General features: G+C 45.0%; 1 protein-coding gene across 2 annotated transcripts in view; it reads right to left on the reverse strand.

Annotated features, from left to right (window-relative positions):
- The window catches only part of CRYL1 (crystallin lambda 1), an 81,434-nt gene that overhangs the window by 18,320 nt on the left and 41,017 nt on the right, over positions 1–22,097 (reverse strand). For both annotated transcript variants that reach the window (XM_021717530.1, XM_021717529.1), the window contains exons 3-4: positions 2,836–2,997; positions 1–137 (exon numbers count right to left, since the gene is read on the reverse strand). In XM_021717530.1, coding sequence (XP_021573205.1) covers positions 1–137; positions 2,836–2,997 — 299 coding nt within the window. The remainder of the gene's footprint in view (positions 138–2,835; positions 2,998–22,097) is intronic.

The raw sequence follows: 22,097 nt of genomic DNA on the forward strand, positions 1-22,097 counted from the left end.
CCGTCCACCTCCTTCAGGATGCGCACCGGACACTGTCCGATCCTGCGCATCAGGGCGTGGGTCCTGTCCACCGTCTCGGGGGCCGTCTCTGGGTGGGGGACCAGCTCGACCAGCGGGACGTAGTACGGTGGGTTCACCTGGGGGGCGAGGCGGGAGTCAGGGGGGCGGCTCGGTGCAGCTCCAGGACGCCGCTCGCCTGTCGGGGAGGCAGGAGGGCAGCCACCATTCGTGGCCAGACCCGGTGACCAGACGCTGGGAAGGCAAGTTCCTCTCAGAGGAAAAGGAGGGGGACTTGCTGCAGAGTCCTGCGGTGATGCCCAGACCAAGCTTGACCCACACACAGGCCTGGCCTGTGGAGGGGCCACCCCCCCAACCTGGCTGCGGCTCCCCTAGCCCCACTCCTGGAGGGGCACCTCTGCTCCCATCATCTTAGCACTGCGCCTTCCTCCCACCTGGCCACCCCCAGAACCATGTCTTCCCACCAGCATTCCCAGGGCCCTGATGCCCTCCTCTTTGGCGTCACAGGTGGAAAGGGTCTTCCCACCTGTGTCCCCAGGACCCTGATGCCCTCCTCATCAGTGCCACAGGTGTGAACGGGGTCGCCCCACCTGCATCCCCAGGTCCTAACGCCCTCCTTGTTGGTGTCATAGGTGTAATCGGCATTTTCCCACCCATGTCCCCAGGGCCCTGCCACCCTCCTCTTCAGTGTCACAGGTATGATTGGCGTCTTCCCACCCACGTCCCCAGGGCCCTGCTGCCCTCCTCATAAGTGTCATTGGTGTGAACAGGGTCTTCCCATCCACGTCCCCAGGCCCTGACACCCTCCTGCATCAGCGTCACAGGCAGGGTTGGCATCTTCCCACCCCCAGCCCCAGGGCCTTGACACCCTCCTGCCTTGGTGTCACAGGTGTGATCAAGTTCTTCCCACCCATGTCCCCAGGGCCCTGAGATGCCCTCCTGCCTTGCTGTCACTGGTGTGAATGTGTCTTTCCACCTGTGTCCCCAGGGCCCCAATGCTCTCAGGAGAATTCCTTGAACCCAGGGGTTTGAGGCCAGCCTGGTCAATAGGGTGAGACCTCGTCTCTACAATAAATAAAAAATTAGCTGGGCACGGTGTTATGCACCTGTAGTTCCAACTACTTGGAAGGCTGAGGTAGAAGGATCACCTGAGGCCAGCAGGTTGAGATTGGGGTGGCCATGACATGCTACTGCACTCCAGTATGGACAACAGAGTGAGACGTCTACTCAAAAAACAAAAAAGCAAAAAAAAAGCCCCTGGAATTATCTCCTGGAAGGAGGGCCCCTTGCAGGACAGGCTTCCCTCACTAGGTAAGTGTTCCAGGAACCCATTAGCATCCGTGGACCAGCTAGCATTGTTGTGAGAGGCTATGTTCAGCTTCACTGAGTTTTTTTTTTTTTGAGTTGGAGTCTCACTCTGTCGCCCAGACTGGAGCTCAGTGGCCGCTCCCAGCCACCGCAGCCTCGACCTGCTGGGCTCCGGCGATCCTTCTGCCTCAGCCTTCCGAGCAGCCGGAATTACAGGCGCGTGCTACCACGCCCGGCTGATTTTTTGATTTATTGTAGAGATGAGGTCTCGCTGCCCAGGTGGGTCTCGAATGCGCGGGCTCAGGCAATCCACTCACCTCAGCCTCCCAAAGGCGTGGGACTACAGGCTGAGCCACTGAGCCCGGCTGAATTTTTTCTTTTTTTAGAGAGTCTTTCAATGCGTTTGTCCATTTCATGATGGGGGACTTATGAGTGCACCTGGTCACTCTGCGCTGAGTGTTCAGCAGTTTTTGGCCAAAAGTGGCATCACCCCCATGCCCCATCCTCCCTGTTCACCTGAGCTTACTCTGATCAACTTGTATTTTTTGTTTTCCTGTGAAAAAAATTCTCAGAGGGAAACATTTTGCCGATATGGAAGAGGTGAAACAAAAAAACTGCAGAAGCACTAAGAGGTATCAAAATTGTCAAGTTCAAAACCTGTTTTGAGTAGTGGAAAAGGCATCTCGATGAGTGTACTGCAGCACAAGGAGAGTATTTGAAAGTGACTGAAGTTTAAACATGTAAGAATAAATACATAGTTTTCTATAAATAAATTCTGGGAGTTTTGGGGGGAATCCCCCTTGTATTTATCACCCCTGGGTGAGTCCTGTCCTAACTGGCCGTGCTGGGCCTCCAAGGTCATGATGAGCTCCAAGATGGGACTCAAACATTATTTCCAGTGATCCTGGGGTCTCCTCTCCTGGCCTCTCCCCCATATACACGTGAATCTCAAAACGACCCATGAGTGCTGGTGCCACCTGGGGCTCCCTGCCCGTCCTCCCCAGGCCCTCCTGGAGAGCGAACAGATCGGTTAGTGACAACAGTGGTGGTGGTGGTGGGGAACAGCACGGTAAAGGGAGCTAAAGTCAGATTCCCAGAGCCAGAATCTCGGGGTGGGGGGCCCAGAACCTGCATTTAGCACAGTGGGTCCCTCTCTGTAGCTGTACGTACGAACAACACATCCGCACAGTCCCACGGCCGCAGGCATGGGTAGCAGGGCACTGTCGCCGTGGGAGTGGAGACTCTGTTCAGTAGTCACCCTCAGCTACACTGAGGGTTCAAGCCCCAAAGCACCACTCACGCTACCCTCTGTACCTGCAGGCAGGGAATGTGTTTAGAAATCGCCAGCTCTGAGTCCACTAACCCACAGCACTGCGCGATTCGGACTGGTGGATGGTGTGGCCTGTGAAGTGTATTTCGTACAAGCTGTCAAAGTGCTCATGGGTCAGTTACAGCTCACTGCCCCGGAAACCGGAGTGAACTCGATGGCTCTCAGTGCAGAACACTCACCGGGTGCGCCACAATGCACTGCTTCACATGCGCCAGGCCGGCGAACACGTGGGAGGGCAGGAGGCAGGAACTGGAGCTGCTCAGGACGGTCCCGTCGCCCACGATACCATCCAGCTGCGCAAAGACCTTCTTCTTCAGCTCCAGACTTTCCGGAACACACTCCTGGAAAGGACACATTAGATGACTGCTCACTGTCACCGTCCTCAGCCAAGAACCGACATGGAGCCCATCAAGCGTTTCGAGCTGGACTCATGCCTAAAACGAGCCCATCTGAAAATGACACACAGCCCAGAACATGGCCCTTGGCATCTGAGAACACGGCAGAAGCAGGAAAGTCTCTGCCTCACCCTACCCTTTTCCCTGATGCAGGAAATAAGACCCTCATTCTTATTCCTGAAGACATGGGCCTTGCTTCATCACCCAGTTCATTCCATGAGCCATGCCCCCTTCAGCCTCTGATCGACTGTCCAACCTCCTCAAGCCCAGGCATAAGCACAGGCCCCCCCCCCGGGTCTTGGGTCTCCGTGTCCTCAGGAAGGCTCCACATAAACTTATGCTAAACGCATCTGTGTGTTTTCTCTTCCTAATCGGTCTTTTGCTACAGGGGCCTCAGCCAAGAACTTCAACAGGTTAGGAAAAGATTCTACATTTTCTCCCCTGTAAAAAACCACTGGCAAAATTTACGGACACGATGAGGCTGCCAAAAAAATACGGCAAATCTTGGTAGGTCTAGAAAGTGGGCGGTGTGTATCCGGGAGTCTGTTGTGTTTCCAGCCTTGAATAGTTTGAAAATTCTCATAATAAAAAGCCTGCCAGCCAAAGCCGCTGGTAATTAACAAGTCTGCCAATGACACCGGGGGCGGATTCTGCAGACAGAACACACAACAGGCCGCGGGCCACCTGCTGCCAAGTTTGGTGTCGTCACTGCACTCATGGCCCTATCAGTGCGACCATCAGACCCACAGATCTCCAAGGAAGCCTCACCCTCACCGAACCCACAGGCACGTTCCTTCCATGCTTCCCAAAGGCTTCCTGAGAACCCGCTTCTCCTTGGAAGTTCTTTTGAAAAAGGTCTTTGTTTCTAAAACTCTAAAATTACCTTAATGGGGGCAGGGGAGAGGGCCAGAGAAGTGAATTTGGATTAGATACCACAGATAACAAGCGCTCTGAAATTCTAATTACAAAGCCCGGGTGGGAGCAGCGTTTGGTCTTCAAACACCCTGTGCCCTGCAGGCCCAGGGGAGGTGTGCTGCGGGGGCCCGGAACCAAAGGGAGGCCTGGGCTGCTCTGACGCCTGGAAATTCTGGCCTGTCCACCCCGCTGGGTATCCCTCGGGGTCGCTGGGTATCCCTCGGGGGTTGCTGCTCCCAAGGCCGGCCCTGCTCACTGGGGAAACGGGGAGGCACGGACCTCAGCCTCCTCTGGTGACCAGGATAATGATTCTCAGTGTGGCCAACAGCCACTCCATCAGAATCAATGGGAGCTTGTTAAAAATGCACATTGCCAGGCCCCCCAGACCTACCAAGTCAGGCACTCCAGGGGTGAAATCCAGGCACTGGCAATTTTAACAAGCATCCTGACAATCCCTGTACCCACAAAAGCTTGAGAACTACTATTCTTTTTTTTTTTAATTTTCACCCTTGTTTTTCAGAGATGTTTTCTAGCAGATCTTTGCTGTTCTTTAAAAAAAAATTTTTTTTGAGTCAGAGTCTCACCCAGGCTGGAGTGCAGTGGCACAATCACCGCAGCCTCGACCTCTTGGGCTCAGGCGATCTTTCCACCTCAGTCTCCTGAGTAGCTGAGACCAAAGGCCTGCACCACCACACCTGACTAATTTTTTAATTTTTTGTAGTGATGAGATCTCACTATGTTGCTCAGGCTGGTCTTGAACTCCTGCCAGGGATGTCTTCAAGCTCTCCTCCCCACTCCATGTCAGGGCCTCTGTCTCCAGCATTTAGTGTACCCTGACGGGAAATGGGAAGTATGTCCGTCCATGGTCATCCCTTGATCAATTTCACTGGGATGTTACCTCTACATGCCACCTAAGGTTGTGAAAACAGTCTAAACCCCAACAGATAACCACACGTGTGCAGAGTGGAAAGTCGGTGCTGAAGGATTGTTAGGAACTATATCAGAGTCACCCCTCAAAACAAAGCACATTCAAGTTTGATATCAATGTCCAGAAGTCAGTAACATCTGATATATCAAAGTCAGCTTGTAGAAACAGTATGACATATGAATTTCAAGTCATACTGAATTGGGCTCACATCTGTCATCCCAGCACTTTGGGAGGCCGAGGTTCAAAACCAGCCTGCTGAATTTGGCGAGACCTTGTCTCTAAATAAAAAACAAAAAATTAGCCTGGCACGGTGGTGTGTGCCTGTGGTTCCAGTTACTCGGAAGGCTGAGGTGGAAGGACTGCCTGAGCCCAGCAGATCGAGGCTGCAGTGGCCATGAGAGTACCCCTGCACTCCAGCCTGGGAAACAAAGGGAGACCCCGACTCAAAAAAAAAAAAAAGAGACATATGAATTCACTTCTATATCCTCTCCAAGATTTAAAAAGTTTTATCCTAAGGATGAGGAGCGCATAGTGTACTTGTGAATACTCTTAAAAAATATAATCAAACCATGTGAAATTTTTTTCAAAAACAAAAGGTCACATAAGCACCACATCTCAAAGGCGGAAAAAAACCTGGAGTTATTTAAGAACTGCAAAGCCCATTGTGTCGGTCCCTTATCAGAGGGGGGCTACAGTAGCCAGCGTGAGTCACCGGGATCAGTTAAGTGTGCGCCTCAGCCGAGTTTAAATGGAGCCTTGTAGCACGGTCAGGCTCCCAGGACGGCCAGCTCCTGTGGGCGAATGAAAGGGCCCGGTGAATGGCCCCTTTGTCCCCATCCCGCACAGCCTCCTGTGAAATTCTAGCCTCTCTTCAGATCGCCTGATTATCAAACAAGCAAGAAAACTTGAACCAGCGGAAACCCAAGCCTGTGACAATTATGTAAGAGTTTTTCTGGGCGCATTCGCTTGAAGTCGTGTCGCGGTTCCTAAGAGTGACCCAGTTGTGCCAGGCGCCCTGGGCCAGGTGACCGGCTTTGGCCGGTGTCACGCCCGAGTTCTCCTCCTTGCTATTCACACGGTGCCCCTGGCCTGGGAAGCCGGTCAGGACCGTCCCCACCTGTGGCTGGGAGGAAGGCCGGGAAGAACATCCGTCCCCGAGACTCAGAGGCACCGGGGCCCCGGCTCCACTCCGCCTCCACACGCTTTTCACTCTGCACCATCTCTCAGGGTCTGTCTAGACAGAGGCAGGCACCGGCAACATGACTGTAGGTCATCAGCCTGGCTTGGCTTACTTAAGCTCAGCAGCATCTGTCAAAGCCCTGGCTTTTGTTTGTTTGGGTGTTTTGTGTTTTGTGTTTTGAGGCGGGTAGAGGATGTGGGAGGCAACAGGTACCATCCCCACGCATCCAGACAAAGCCAGAGTCTGGGGAGAAGGCCTGCCACACCGCCCACCATCACAGCGACTCGGTCCAGGGGCTGTCCTCCTACCCGCCCTTGCAGGACGGGCTGGCTGAGTGCAAGCACTGCCCCTTCCTGCCCTTCGTGAAGGGAAGAGTCTGAAAAATGGTATCACGGGCAGAACTTTTAATTCGCTCTTCCTTGTATATATATTTTTTTTTCTGTTGCCCAGGCTGGAGTGCAGTGGCACAATCACAGCTCACTGCAGCCTCCAACTCCTGAGCTCAAGCGATCCTCCCACCTCAGCCTCCCTAGTAGCTGAGACTACAGGTGCTCTACCACATCTGGTTAATTTTTAAATTTTTTTGTAGGGGTGAAGTCTCACCATGTTGCCTAGGCTAGTCTCAAACTCCCAGGCTCAAATGATCCTCCTGCCTTGGCCTCCTAAAGTGCTGGGATGACAGACATGAGGCATGATGCCTGGCCATCAGTTTTCAACACTACAGGTCATAAGCTGCACTATGCCCTAACTAGGGGCTCACTTATTCCCTTAAACATCCAAAAAAGGTTTGTTTGGTTTTTAAAGACTATTACAAATTTTAAGCAAAGTTCTACCACAACCAACACCCAACCAAGAGAGACCTTTCCAAGGTAAACCTCAGTTGTAGACTGTACTTAGGAATGTGACTTCCCGGAGCTTAGGCGTTCCGGTTACAAGGATTACTGTTGTTTGCCTTGCGAGGCAGTGAGCAGTCCTTCCTCCACGGCCACAGAGCACTCAGGGTCCACACAGCACAGGCAGCGGCTGCCCGCCCACCTCATTCCAGGGCTTTCTTCGTTAACTCTTATGAAATCATTTACTTAGGACTGGGTTAAGATGCTTGACATGAGAAAAATAAAACGACTAAAAATATTTCATTGAAGCCTCCAATTATCATAGGGTTTGACTGCACGGCTCATATTTCTCATGAGGAAGAAGTGAGGTTTTTAAATACAAAAAATTATTTCTAAACAAAGTGCTGGGAAAAGAAAGAATGTTAAGTAGGGAGATGTGATGAGTGGGTTTTTAAGAAGAAAATTAAGAAATAATTGAATGATAGACTTTTACGATCAGTGACAAATGCCTTGAAATTCCAGCTTCAGGGAAGACCTGCAGAGGACTACACAGCTTCTTACGTGACTTCTAGGTTGGACACCATCAGGCATTTCCATCAGTGATCTCTCTGATTAATGCAGTCGAGAGCATAGAGAGGGTCGGCTTGTGAGGTTTGGGAGGGAAAACACGGAAATTAAAATACACGCCTCTTGTTGAGATTAACTTAACGGATGTTTTTAGCCATAACACCTTGTTACTGCTTTGAGTAAAGCAACAATTTGCATTTGGTATCTTTTGTTAGGATGACAACCACTGTTTTCTGAAAACGTTCTCATTTTTGAAAGCTCGGGTTTTATAGTACTATAAAACTAATTTCACTTGCAACCATAATATCTGACTATAAAACAATTGTATCATATTTTCAGCAGGAACACCATCTTCAATTCAATAGTCATCTGAATCTTGAATCCATCTGCCCACAGGAGAAGCCAAGGAGTGAAGTTACTTATGCCTACAGTTGCAAAAATGCAACACAGCTTTACAATTTGTGTCAGATATTTATTTATAGTGTACAAGTTGTTTCGATATATGTAGATACTGTGGAATAGCTAAATCAAGCTAGCAAACATATCCATTACCTCACAGACTTATCTTATTTTTGTGGTAAGAACATTTAAAATCTACTGTCTTAACAATTTTCAACATTTCAGCACAACGTCATTAACTCTAGTTATCACGCTGTACAAGAGATCTCTGGAGCTGATTCCTAGCTAATAAAATGCTGCATTCCTGCCTTTGGTAACCACCATCCACACTCTCCGAGTTTGGCTTTTTTAGATCCCACAGATAAATGAGATCATGTGGCATTTGTCTTTCAGTTTCTAGCTTACTTCCTTGACATGGTTTGACATGATGTCTTCCAGCTCCATCCACGTTGTCACATATGACAGAATCTCCTTGTTGAAGGCAGAGTAGTATTCCACTGCATCTATGCACCCCATTTTCTGTATCCACTCATCCATGTGTGGGTTGACTCCATGCCGTGGCTGTTGGGAACAGTCCTGCAATAAACGGTGGTGCAGATGTCTCCTCCACATATCGATTCCATGTCGATGGGCCACACAGCAGTTCTGTTTTTAGTCTTTTGGGGAGCCTTCATTCTGTTCTCCATAGTGGCTGTACTGACTTCCATTCCCACCAACAGTGCAGAGTTCCCTTTTCCCCTCATCTCACCAACGCTTCTTCCCTGTGTCAGATAGTCTAAAAGACTGTTTATTCTCATCTTAAGGCAATACTTTCTCTCTAGCTGCCGGGACTAGAAGTTTGCAGGAAAGAAAAATATTTTAGCAAGGACAGAGGTTTTCGAAGTTAACTGGGCTTACCAACTTCAGGAGAAATTCTAGAGCTTTTAAAGAATACTTTCTGGCTATTTTTGATATTTAAAAAATACAGTCGGCTGGACTCAGTGGTTCAGCCTGTAATCCCAGCACTTTGGGAAGCCAAGGTGAGTGGATTGCCTGAGCCAGCGGGTTCGAGACCCACCCAGGCAACTTGGCAAGACCTCATCTCTACAGTAAATCAAAAATTAGCCAGGTGTGGTAGTGCGCGCCTGTAGTTCTGGCTACTTGAAAGGCTGAGGCGGAAGGATCACCGGAGCCCAGCAGGTCGAGGCTGTAGTGGCCGGAAGCGGCCACTGCATTCCAGTCTGGGCAACAGAGTGAGACTCCAACTCAAAAATAAAAAAATACAGTCAAAAAGGAATGAAATAGTGTCCTTTACAGCAACTTGGATGGAATTGGAGAATGTCATCCTAAGTGAACTCTCTCAGGAACAGAAAAACAAACACTGCATGTTCTCACTTACAAGCAGGAGCTCAATTGAGGGTCCCCAAAGGCCCAGAGATGGTGTAAGGGACATTGGAGACTCATGGGGGCAGGGAGGGATGATGGGAAAATCACCTGTCAAGTATGACGTGCACAGGTGGGGGTGGCGGGCGCACTCGAAGCCCAGACTTTTTTGCTACTGTATAATGCAACCATGTAACCAAAATCATTTGTACCCCCTACAGCTATAGAAATAAAGAAAAAGAACATGACAATTTTTAACATTCGTTAAGCTTTGACAATCAGACTTTATGTTTGTCTCTCTTTTCCTGATTCCTTTTTAATTCATTTACCCTCTCTTCCTAGTCTGTGACACTGGAGAGAACCCAAATCTTACTCTTTTTTAAAAGAGGGCTTACAATTCTATCTGTAATAATAAACATATTTCATTTTATTATTTTTTTTTTGTTTCTTTTTCATCTTAGATTCAGGGGGTACAAGTGCATGTTGTCACAGGGGCATATTGTGTCCTGGAGGGACTGGGTTTCAGGTGTCTGTGCTCCTCAGATAGTGAACACTATACCCCTTGGGAGCTTCTGAATGTAACCTGCCTCCCCCCTTTCAGTGTCTCAATGTCTATTATTTCCGTCTTTATGTCCATTTGGCTCTCATACATGAGTGAGAACATGTAGTATTTGGTTTTCTGTGTCTCATCTTAAGATGTGATTCCCAGCTCCAGCCACGTTGCGGCAAAGCACATGACTTTATTCCTTTTCATGGCTGTGTGGTATTCCATGGTACAAATATCCCACCTTTTCTTTATCCAGTCAGTCACCGATGGGCACTTGAGTAGGTTCCATGTCTCTGAATTGCGAATAGTGCTATCATGAGCGTATGAGTGTAGGTATTGTTTTGATATAATGAAATAAGATAAAACAGTGGGCTGACTGGATCAAATGGCAGTTCCATTGTTAGCTCTTTGGAGACATTTCCAGACGGCTTTCCTGAAAAAGTCTACAATCCCAGCAGCAGTGCGTGATTCTCTGCATCCACACCCACATCTGTTGTTCTTTCCCTTTTATAATAATGGCCATTCTGGCTGGTGTGAGGTGATGTTTACTTTGCATTTCTCCAATGACTAGCGATGCGAGTACTTTTCATACGTTTGTTGACCATTTGTGTGTCTTCTTTTGAAAAATGTACATTCAAGTCCTTTGCCCACCTTTTAAGGGGATTTTTGCTTTGTTTTGTTTTCATGTTCAGTTGTCTGAGTTCCTTGTCGATTCTGAATATTAGTCCTTTTTCTGAGGCATAATTTGCAAATATTTTCTCCCATTCCATAGGTTTTCTGTTCAACCTGTTAATTATTCCTTTTGCTGTGTAAGGGTTTTTTACATCAGTGTAGGCAAAGAATCAGCCTGGCTGATTTGTTTGTTTGTTTGTGTGTTTTTAGTTTAAGCTCCATTTGTCTATTTTTGTTTTTTTGTTTTGTTTTGTTTTTGAGGTGGAGTCTCACTCTGTTGCCCAGATTGGAGTGCAGTGGCCGCTCCCGGCCACCGCAGCCTCAACCTGCTGGGCTCCGGCGATCCTCCCGCCTCAGCCTTCTAAGTAGCTGGAATTACAGGCACGCGCTACCACGCCTGGCTGATTTTTTTGATTTATTGTAGAGATGAGGTCTCGCTGCCCAGGCGGGTCTCGAACCCGCGGGCTCAGGCAATCCACTCACCTCAGCCTCCCAAAGGCGTGGGATTACAGGCTGAGCCACTGAGCCCGGCTTATTTTTGTTTTTGTCACATTTGCTTTTGGGGTCTTCATCACAAATTCTTTGCCTACACTGATGTAAAGCTTTTCCTAGTTTTTCTTCTAATACTTAGTTTCTAGGACTTAGTTTCAGGTTTTACATTTAAGTCTCTAATCCATCTTGAGCTAATATTTGCACATGGTGAGAAGTAGGAATCTGGTTTTATTCTTCTGCATACGGTTGGCCAATTTTCCCAGCACCATTTGTTGAATAAAGTGTCCTTTCTCCCACTATTTGTTTTTGTCAGCTTCATCAAAGGTCAGTTGGTTGTAGGTATGTGGCTTTATTTCCGGGTCCTCTATTCTGTTCCATTGGTCGACCTGTCTATGTTTGTACCAGTATCATGCTGTTTTAGTTACTACAGCCTCATAGTATAGTTTGAAGTCAGACAGTGTGATGCCTCCATATTTGTTCTTTTTACTTAGGATTGCTTTAGCTGTTCGGGCTCCTTTTTGGTACAATATGAACTTTAGGATTTGTTCTCATTTTGTGAATAACAATATTGGGATCTTGATCGGGACTGTGCTGAATCTATAGATTGTTTTTGGCAGTATGGTCATTTTAACAATGTCGATCCTTCCAATTCATAAGCACGGATGTTCTACTATTTGTGTCATCTGCAATTTCTTCCATCAGTGTTTTGTAGTTTTCCTCGTTGGTTAAGTGTATTCCTAGGTTTTGTGTGTGCATGTGTGTATGTGTGTGTGGGTGGGTGTATCTATTATAAATGGGATTTAGTTTGTCAGGTTATATCTCATGTGCAGAAGGAAATAAAAACATCAACAGAACACTACCCATCTTCTGAACTGACATGTAGAAAATGGTTATGTTCAAATATACATCAGTACTATAAAGGAGAAGTCAAACATGTGAGCCCCAGAGGGTGGGGCTCTGTCTTTCATTAAGTGCTGCACTCCCAGTTTCAGGACAGGGCCTGCCACAAGGAAAGCCTTCAATAAACACCTGCGGGATCAATTCCTGAATTCAACAGTGAGGAATTCTGTGAATGTAACAGCAGATTTCATGTAATGCCCCTAGGCCCAATGAAATCATGCATTTACTCTCTTCTTTTATTGCATTATTTCATTTTATTTATTTTTTGAATCCAAGTCTCACTCTGTCCCCCAGGCTGGAATGCAGTGGCACAATCATGGTTCACTGCAGCCTCAACTTCCTGGGCTCAGGCAATCCTCCCACCTCAGCCTCCTAAATAGTCTGGACTACAGGCACACACCACCACACCTGGCTAATTTTGTTTGTTTGTTTGTTTGTTTGTTTGTAGACGGGTCTCACTGTGTTGCCCAGCCTGGTCTCAAACTCCTGGCAAACTCAAGCAAAACTCCAGCCTTGACCTCCCAACGCACTGGGACTGCAAGTATAAACCACAGCTCCTGGCCTCATACATTATCTTAAGGAAATGTCTAATAAGGGCTGGAGGAAGAACATAAGACACCCCCGGCCTTTAAGCAGCCCACGGGGCGGTCCAGCCAATCTTGGAGCCACGTCTGTTCTTTTACTTCCATTTCTTCTGACTGAACTTGACTCTATGTTAGGAGTCCGGGCATTTGAGTAGGGCAATGCTCAAGAAGAGTGTCAAACACAAAGAAGGGTCTGAGATTGTACCTACCTGCAGGCCCTTCCCTTAGCCCGCCACGGTTTCACAGCTGCGGGGAGAAAGCACGAGACTCTTGGGTCAGAGACAAAGGATCCTGTTCTACACAGGATATCCAGCAGTGTGAGTGTCACATCCACATCATCCCCTTGCCCTCAGTTCCATGGGGAGGTGTGTGGGATTCACATGGATTCTGGGTTCGGGTTCTAGCCAACGAACTCTGAGCTTTTATACCTGACCGCAAGCCAGCCTACCTGGTCTTTGCTTCAGGGGAGACACTATCTCTGTATTCCAAGGTCGTGAGTTGCAGAAGCATCCTTGGAAAGATCACCCAGGACGAAAGCGCTGAGTGCAGGAACATGAGATCCCAGGGAACTGTGTCCCAGCCACCTGCCTCCATGGAGCTGGGAAAACGTGTTTTCTAGCCTCTTTTTCCCATGCATACTGAGAAGGAAAAAACCAAGTCTCACCATACATAATAAAAGAGTCTTGACCCAAAGATGAATTTAAGGATGCACTAAAATTCTACAGCAGTCCTAAGCCTGCAGTCTAAGAAATGAAAGATTTTCACCCTGAAGATTTTGAAGCATTTCTCCAACACTGTCTCCCAATTTTAGGTGCTAATCAACGGAAAAATCCCATTGGTGGAACGACTAGTGAGAACACACACTCTGCCGACAGGCCTGTGAATTGTCAGAGCCCCTGGACCAGCAGAATTGCAATCCTCTTGGTTTTAAACAAACCCCAAAAGCCTTCCGAAGCCATGAGTCACAGGTCTTAAACAAAAGGGGCGACTCCCTTTTGAAGACTTAAGCGTCAGGTGGGCGGAGGGGCCGCCTGCAGCTTCGCAGTCCTGTTGGTCACCACTTGCCTGGCGGGTCTGCCTGGCTCTCCCTGCCACACAAAGGGTAATCCCTCCTCATTCAAAAACAAGAGCAGGCAGATACCAATCAGCATGGGCCTCTTTCCCGTTTTACTCAGCTACATGTGTCATTTGAACCAGTCCACTAGAGAATTATTATTTAAATCTATAGAAAGCTTGTGGCGTACAATGGCTCACGCCTGTCATCCTAGCACTTTGGGAGGCGGAGGGGAGAGGATTGCCTGAGCCCAGGGGTTCGAGACTAGCTGGGGCAACTTGGCGAGACCTCATCTCTACCATAAATCAAAAAATTAGCCGGGCGTGGTGTCGCACACCTGTAGTTCCAGCTACTTGGAAGGCTGAGGCAGAAGAATTGTCTGAGCCCAGCAGGTCGAGGTTGCGGTGGCCATGAGTATGCCACTGTAATCCAGCCTGGGCAACAGACTCAAAAAATTAAAATTTAAATTAAATAAATAAATCTATAGAAAGCTATCTTTAGTTTAACAATAAGTGAGGCAACAGCCATTCCGACCTGTATACTGTGCAGCATCCAAGTAGCTTAGAACATGGTTTCACGTGTCTTGCCAGTGCATTAACTTCAGCAATATTCTTGGCTGGTTCCTGATCTCCAGAAAGCCAGCTCAGAGACAGGACCAGCTGGGCTAGTTAATAATGTCCACACATCCGCCCACGTAATCCAACAGTGTCAGGAACAGTTCTCAAAACTCCCATGATAACCTAACTGGACACTGACTATCAAGTACTAAGAAGAAAGGACCCTTTCCTTTGTGGCAAAATCATTTTGTCAGCTAGTTTGAATTTTTTTTAGTAGTAGTCAATTATTTTAAGTCTCTCTCTCTATATTTTGCCAGAAAGATTCACCCGGCAGCTGAAGTGCTCTGTTCCATGCCGCAACAGCTTTTGGTGCTGAGAACAGATTAACAAAACTCCCCTGGCACAGGACAGCTGGCAGACAACCCTACCAGTTACGATGAGGCTCCTGACTTCTCATCCACTGAGGACTACTATCAGCAGACATACTTTCCCAAAGTTCCAAAATCCCCAGGAAAAATCTGAGGGAAGTTATCAGGAACCACTGGGGTGCCCTGTGACATCCAGGGTCAACCCAACGTCTGACTTATTCACTGTGTGATGCAAGTACACTTTAACTCACTGAAGTAATTAGAGACTGTAGCACAAAAACTGCCACTGCTGAAAACCCACCGTGTCTGGGGGAAAGGGGCTGAAATAACAACCCTTATCCCTGGGAGGAGGAGCAGAAACAGATGCTGGCCGCCGCCACCTGTACCCCAGGGAGAGCCAGGAGCACTGGGGAGGCCCAGTCCCCCCACCCAAGACTGAGGCTAGATAAGGCCCCCACCATAGCCTCCACCCCCAGTATTAACACGTATTAAGTAGCAAGTAACAGAAGAACACGTCTGGGAGCGGAACGGAACCAGAACGTGGAAAGAGATCCTCCATGAGGGGAGTGCAAGGGAGAAGGAAAGCTGGGTGGAGCAAGTGTTCAGAGGGAGCCCCACAAAACCCTTGGGCCAACCTGTGATTGTCTTACTATTTTTTTTAAATTTTAAAGATGTGGAGTACGATTCAGGGTTAGGTATGTAAATGGTCATTGTACAGGTAAAGTTTGGGCCTTCCTTTGGTCCCACCGCGCCTGGTTTGAGATCAGGTACCTTTATTGATGTTATGTACCCCACCCCTCCCCTAGCAGTTTCCCACTACTGCCAATCCTTTTCTTGTAGTATTATGATAATTGTTCAGGGTCTGCTTATGAGTGAGACCATGTGGTACTCAGTTCTTGTTTCTGTGATAGATCGTTGAGTATAATCCATCCAAGTGGCTGCAAAGTTTATAATTTTGTTCTTCTTTATGACTGTGCAATATTTCATTGTGTATATGTACCACGTTTTAGAAACCTAGTCCTCTTTCAGTGGGCAGCATGGTTGGTTCCGTGTTTTCGCTATTGTGAATAATGCTGCAATAAACATGTGTGCGCAGGTATCTTTTTCATAGAGTGATTTGAGTTCCTCCGGGTATATTCCCAGAAGGGGGATTGTTGAATCATATGGAAGGTCGATTTTTAGATCTTTTAGGAATTGTCACCCTGTCCTCAGCTTAAACATAGGGTCCTGCTGGAGGAACTTGAAACCTTTGCTGCACCAAGGGTAGCCATGGCAACTACAAAACTTGAACCTTAGTTGGCCCCTGGCTAGATTAAATCAAACGCTCACACTGGAAGCACAGCAGAAGGAAAAGCTGGCCAATTCCCAGGCATGAAAACTTCACTTCAGAATCTCCTCGCCTACTCAAGATACCTGGCTTTCAAAAACAAAAAATTGTGAGGCATACAAGAGGCAAGAGAAAAACAATACACACCCAAGAGACAAAGTGACCATCAGAATAGGACTCAGAGATCACAATAATCTGACAGTAAATTTAAAATAACTATGGTTAATACATTAAAGGCCCTAATGAAAAATGTGGAAAACATACAAAATCATATGGGTAATTTCAGCAGAGAAATGGAAACTATAAGAAAGTACAGAAGATGATATTAAAATGGAAACACCAAGTAACAGATAAAGAATGCCTTTGACCAGCTCAAGCAGATGCAACACTACTGAGGAAAGAATCCTTGAAGTTAAATATTAGATTAGTCAATGGAAATCAGCTAAAATTTTTTTAAAAAGAGCCAAAAGACTGAAGAACAAATACAACATTCAAGACCTACAGTTAAAATATTAAATTATCTATCATATGTGTAATTGGGATCTCAGAAGTAAAAAAGACAGAGAATGGGGAAGAAGACAAATGAGAAGGAATAATGGCTAAGAAAATGTCCAAACTAATGAAAGACACCAACTCACATATTCAAGAAGCTCAGAGAACACAAAGCAGGATACACACCTCTCCCTTCCAAAAAAACTCCCCCACACAGAGGTATATTATATCCAAATTGATGAAAGAAATACTGGAGGAAGTCAGAGGAAAAAGTCACATTATATATACAAGAACAAAGGTAAGAATTACAACAAACTTTTTGTTACAGCTAACACAAGATAGAAGACAATGTAGTGACCTTTTTAAGTGCTGAAAGAAAAAAAAAATCTGTGAACCTAGAATTCTATACTCAGTAAAAATATATTTCAAAAATGAAGGAATAAAAACTTTTCTTAGAAACCAATTTAGGGAATTTATTTTCAGCAGACCCAATCAATCTATAAGAAATGAAAAAGGGAAGTCTGCAGGCAGAATAAAGATATCAGACTGAAAATTGGATCCACCCAAAGAATTGAAGAACACTAGAAATATAATCATTGAAAGTGAAATAAGGTTTTCTTGTGTTCAATTTCTCTAAAATATAACTGAATAGCCAAAGCAAAAATAGCAGCAATGCATTGTAAATGCACATGTAAAAGTAAATGTAGGGGAACATGACACAAAGAATGTGAAGCAATGTAATAATATTAGAAGGCAACCTCTGACTAACTAAAAATGTGTACTTTAAATTCTACAGCTATTACCGTAGTTTGTTAAAATAACTATAAATGATGAATCAATAGTGATGGCAAAATAGAATCACAGAAATGTTCAACTAACACAAAACCAGAAAAAAAAAAACAAAGAACAGATAGAATAAATAGAAAATAACAAAATGTTATATTTTAAGCCATCTGTATCAGTGATCACATTACATGTGAATAGTCTAGCCACATTAATTCAAAGGCAGAGATTGTCAGATTGGGTTAAAAAAACAAAAAGCAAGACCCAACTCTATGCTATTTAGAAATAAATCCACTTTAAGTGTGCAGACTTAGATAGGCTACAAGTAAAAGAATGGGAAAACACATTCCTTGCAAACACTGACTCATAAACCCGGACTTGCTATACTAATATCTGAAAAAGCAGACCTGAAAACAAGAAATGCTCTCCGAGATAAAGAGGGGCATTCCATATGGCAAAGGGGTCAATTTTTCAAGAAGATGTAACATCCCTTAATGTTTATGCACCTAACAACAGAGCTGCAAAATACAGGAAGTCGGGATGGGAGGGCATGAACAGGCAGAGCACAGAGGATCTTCGGGACCATGAAAAGACTCTGTATGACCCTACACTAGTGGGTATGTGTCAATATACATTATCCAAACCTACAGAATGTACAACACCAAGAGTGAACCCTAACATAAACTATGGACTTCGGGTGATTATGATGTGTTGATATACGTTAGTCAGTTGAAACAAACAAGCCGATCTGTTGGGGATGTGGCCCAACAACAGAGGTGGCCATGCACGTGTGGGGTCAAGAGGCTCACAGGAAATCTCTGTACCTTTCTCTTAACTTTTCAATGAAATTGCTCTAAAAATTATTATATTGGACTAAACATGTTTTGGATATTAAACACCAATTTCTAAGTTTTTCAATACATGAAGTAAAAACTGAGAACTGAAAGGAGAAATAGACAAATCCACAATTATTCCTAGAGACTTCAATAACTCTCTCTCAGAACAAGTAGACACAGAATCTCAAGACTATAGCAGATCTGAATAACATTATCAAACAACTTGACCTACATGACAGTTATAGACCACTCACCCAACAATAGTAGAATGCATACTTTTTTCAAGTACACATGGAATATTCATCAAGAGAGCATATTCTGGCCATAAAACAAGCCTCAAAATTAAAAGACTAGAAATCATACAAAGTATGTTCTCTGACTACAATTGAATTAAAGTAGAAATCTACAACAAAATGATATCTAGAAAACCCCCAAATAATTGGAAATTAAGGAAGACTCTTCTAAACAACCCAGAGTTAAAGTGGAATTCTCATGAGAAGTTAGAGTATTTTGAATTTGATGAAAATGAAAATATAAAAATCACTGGATTCCACTAAAGCAGTACTGAGAGTGTAGTGCTTTACATGTATAGAGTATATCCTTTCATGTTTACATTAATAAAGAAGATCTCAAATCTTTAATCCAAGCTTCTGCCTTAAGCAACTAGAAAAAAAAGAAGAGCAAATTAAATACAAAGAAAGCAGAAGGAAGGAATTAATTTTTTAAAAAGGCAGAAATCAATGAAATTGAAAACAAGAGAAAATCAACAAAATCAAAGCTGGTTTCATAGGGGAAAATAAACACTAGCCCTGACAAATTTCAAGGCAGACAGACCAATAAAAGGAAAGAAGACGCAAATTGTCAATATCAGGAAGGAAAGAGGAGACATCACTACTGTCCTGTAGTCATTAAAAGAATAAGGGACTATTATAAATAACTCTTTATGCCAATAAATGATACAACTTGGAACAAACAGACTGATGACTTGAAAAATATAAACTACCAAAATGCACCTCAAGAAGAAATAGACAACCTCATTAGTCTAAGTCTAGAAAAGAAAATGAATTTGTAGTTTAAAACTTGTCAACACAGACAACTCCAGGCCCAGATGGTTCACTGCCCAATTCTGCCAAACATTTAAGGAACTACTGCCAATATTTACCATCTCTTTCTGAAAATAGACAAGAAGGAAATATTTCCCAACTCATCTTATGAAGCCAGAATCACCCTAATACCAAAATATCAAAGACATTATAAGAAAATAACAATATCCATTCTGAACACAGAAGCAAATATTCTCAACAAAAAGATAGCAGTACATCATGACTAATTGGGGTTTATTCCAGAATGCAAGGCTGGCACAACTTTTTTAAATCAATCAATATAATTCACAAAATAAACACTCACTTTGTTGCCCAGGCTGGAGTATTGTGGCACAATCACAGCTCACCAGAGACTTTACGTCCTGGAGTCAGGTGAACCTTTCCCTCAGTCTCCAGTAGCTGGGACTTCAGGTGTCTGTCACCATGCCCAGCTATTTTTTTTATTGACTTCTTTGTAGAGACGAGATCTCACTATGTTTCCCATGCTGGTCTTGGACTCCTGGGCTCATTCTTCCAAAGTCCTGGAATTACAGGTGTGAGCCACCACATCCAGCCTAATAAACAAATGTTTTAAAGTCATGTGACTACCCCAAAAGATGTTTAAAAAAATCACTTCAGAAAATCCAGCATCCATTCATGATATATATATTCTTAAGTTCAGTAAATGAGGAATAGAAGGGAACTCTTATTATCATGATAAAGGCTAACGATAAATTCTATGTTAACCTCACACTTAATGATGAAAGACTGAGGCTTTTTCCTTAAGTTTGGGAATAAGGCAAGATGTCCTGGCCCATCAATTCTATTCCACATTATATTGGATGTCCTGGCCAGTGCAATAAGGCAAGAAAAAGACACAAATGCATATAAATTGAAAAGAAATAAATGAAACGGTCACTATTCACATAAAACATAAACTTCTACATAGAAAATTCCAAAGAATCTATGAAAAACTCCAGGGATACTGAGTTGAACAAGATTGCAGGATACACATCAATAAGGCCAATATAAAAAACTAATTGTATCTCTACATAGTGGCAATGAATGATTCAAATTCAAAAAAATTAAATACCTCTTACAATAGCACACACACAGAGAAGAATAGGCATAAATCTATCCAAAAAATGCCTTAAGTATCTATATGCTGAAAACTACAAAATGCTAATGAAATAAATCAGAGGAATTCCTAAGTGGAAAGCTATGCCATGGTTATGAACTGGGAGACCCAATATTGTTAAGATGTCAGTTTTCCTCAGTTTGATCTATTGATTCACCGAAGTCCCAATAGAAATCCCAAACGGTTGTTTTGCAGATGTCAGCAAGCTGATTCTAAAAGTTGTATAAAAAGGTAAAGGAACCAGAATAGCCAAAATCATTTTGAAAATGAACAAAGCTGGATGACACACTCTGCAATTTTAAGACTAACTCTAAAGCCATAGTAACTAAGAGGAGGCAGTATTAGCACATACTGCTGCACTGACACATATAAATATATAATATAAAGGCTCCCACTACCAGTTGTTTTAGTTTTCACTTCACTAACCTTCATAAGGTTGACCATCTTCTCATACATGTATTGACCATTTGTTTGTCCTCTTTGTGACCTAGTCCTATTCTTTGCCCATTTTTCTAGCAGGTTATTTGTCTTTTTCATTTTCTTTTTCTTTTTCTTTTTTTTTGAGTTGGCATCTCACTCTGTCACCCAGGCTGGAATGCAGTGGCATGCTCACGGCCACTATAGCCTCAAACTGCTGGGCTTAGGCGGTCCTTTCACCTCAGCCTTCCAGGTAGCTGGAACTATAGGCACATGCCACCATACCCAGCTATTTTTTTTTTTTTAATTTACTGTTGAGACAAGATCTCACCAAGTTGCCCAGACTGGTCTTGAACAGCTGGGCTCAGGCAATCCTTTCCCTCTGCCTCCCAAAGTGCTGGGATTACAGGTGTGAGTCACCACACCCGGTTTTGTCTTTTTTTAAATTGGGTTACATATATTTCTAACATGATCTGGACACCTTGTGCAAGTACCTTTTCCTGGTGTACTGCTTCTCTTCATTTCGTCCACATCATCTCCTACCCCACAGAGGTTCAATTGCTATAAACCCAGCATTGTCCTTATAGGTTCGTGGGTTTTCTTTCTTACTTTGTGAAGGTCCCCTACTTCAATGTGGCAGGACCTATGCTAACTTCTAGAACATTTTAGCATTTTTTTTTTGAGTTGGAGTCTCACTCTGTCACCCAGGTTGGAGTGCAGTGGCATGCTCACAGCCTGGCATCCTCACCCCAGTATCGACCTGCTGGACTCCAGCAATCCTTCTGCCTCAGCCTTCCAAGTAGCTGGAACTACAGGTGCACACTACCATACTCAGCTAATTTTTTATTTATTGTAGAGATGAGGTCTCACCAAGTTGCCCAGGCTGGTCTCAAACCTGCAGGCTCAGGCAATCCGCTCACCTTGGCCTCCTAAAGTGCTGGGATTACAGGCTGAGCCACCAAGCCTGGCCCTTTTTTTGAGAAAGCAGGATTTATTGAGAGGACAGAAATGTTCCCAGAGCAGAGGGGACCTAAGGGGATTGCCCTTTAGCATTTTTCAAATATTTATTTATTTAATCCATCTTGTGTTTCTTTTTCATGTTTATTTTTACATGTAGTATGTAGTAAAATCTAGGAATCTTTATTTAAAAGACCTGGCAGCTCCAGATACCAATTTTTTTTTTTGTTTTTTTTTTTTTTTTTTTTTTACTTGGAGTCTCACTCTGTCGCCCAGGCTAGAGTGCCGTGGCACACTCACAGCCACCCCGGTGTCGACCTGCTGGGCCCTGGCGATCCTTCTGCCTCAGCCTACCGAGTAGCCGGAACTACAGGCGCTTGCTACCACACCCAGTTAATTTTTGATTTATTGTAGAAGGCAGGTCTTGCCAAGTTGCCTGAGTTGGTCTCAAACCTGTGGGCTCAGGCAGTCCACTTGCCCCGGCCTCCCAAAGTGCTGGGATTACAGGCTGAGTCACTGAGTCCAGCCACCAATTTTTCTTTAGACAACCAGGCAACAGCTGGCATTAGAAACATCAGGTGAAGCCGGGCTCAGTGGCTCAGCCTGTAATCCCACAGCTTTGGGAGGCCGAGGTGAGTGGACTGCCTGAGCCCGCG

The sequence above is a fragment of the Carlito syrichta genome, unplaced genomic scaffold (assembly GCF_000164805.1).
Source record: "Carlito syrichta isolate Samal-C Ts95f unplaced genomic scaffold, Tarsius_syrichta-2.0.1 Scaffold309850, whole genome shotgun sequence".
NCBI classification, from domain to species: Eukaryota; Metazoa; Chordata; class Mammalia; order Primates; family Tarsiidae; genus Carlito; species Carlito syrichta.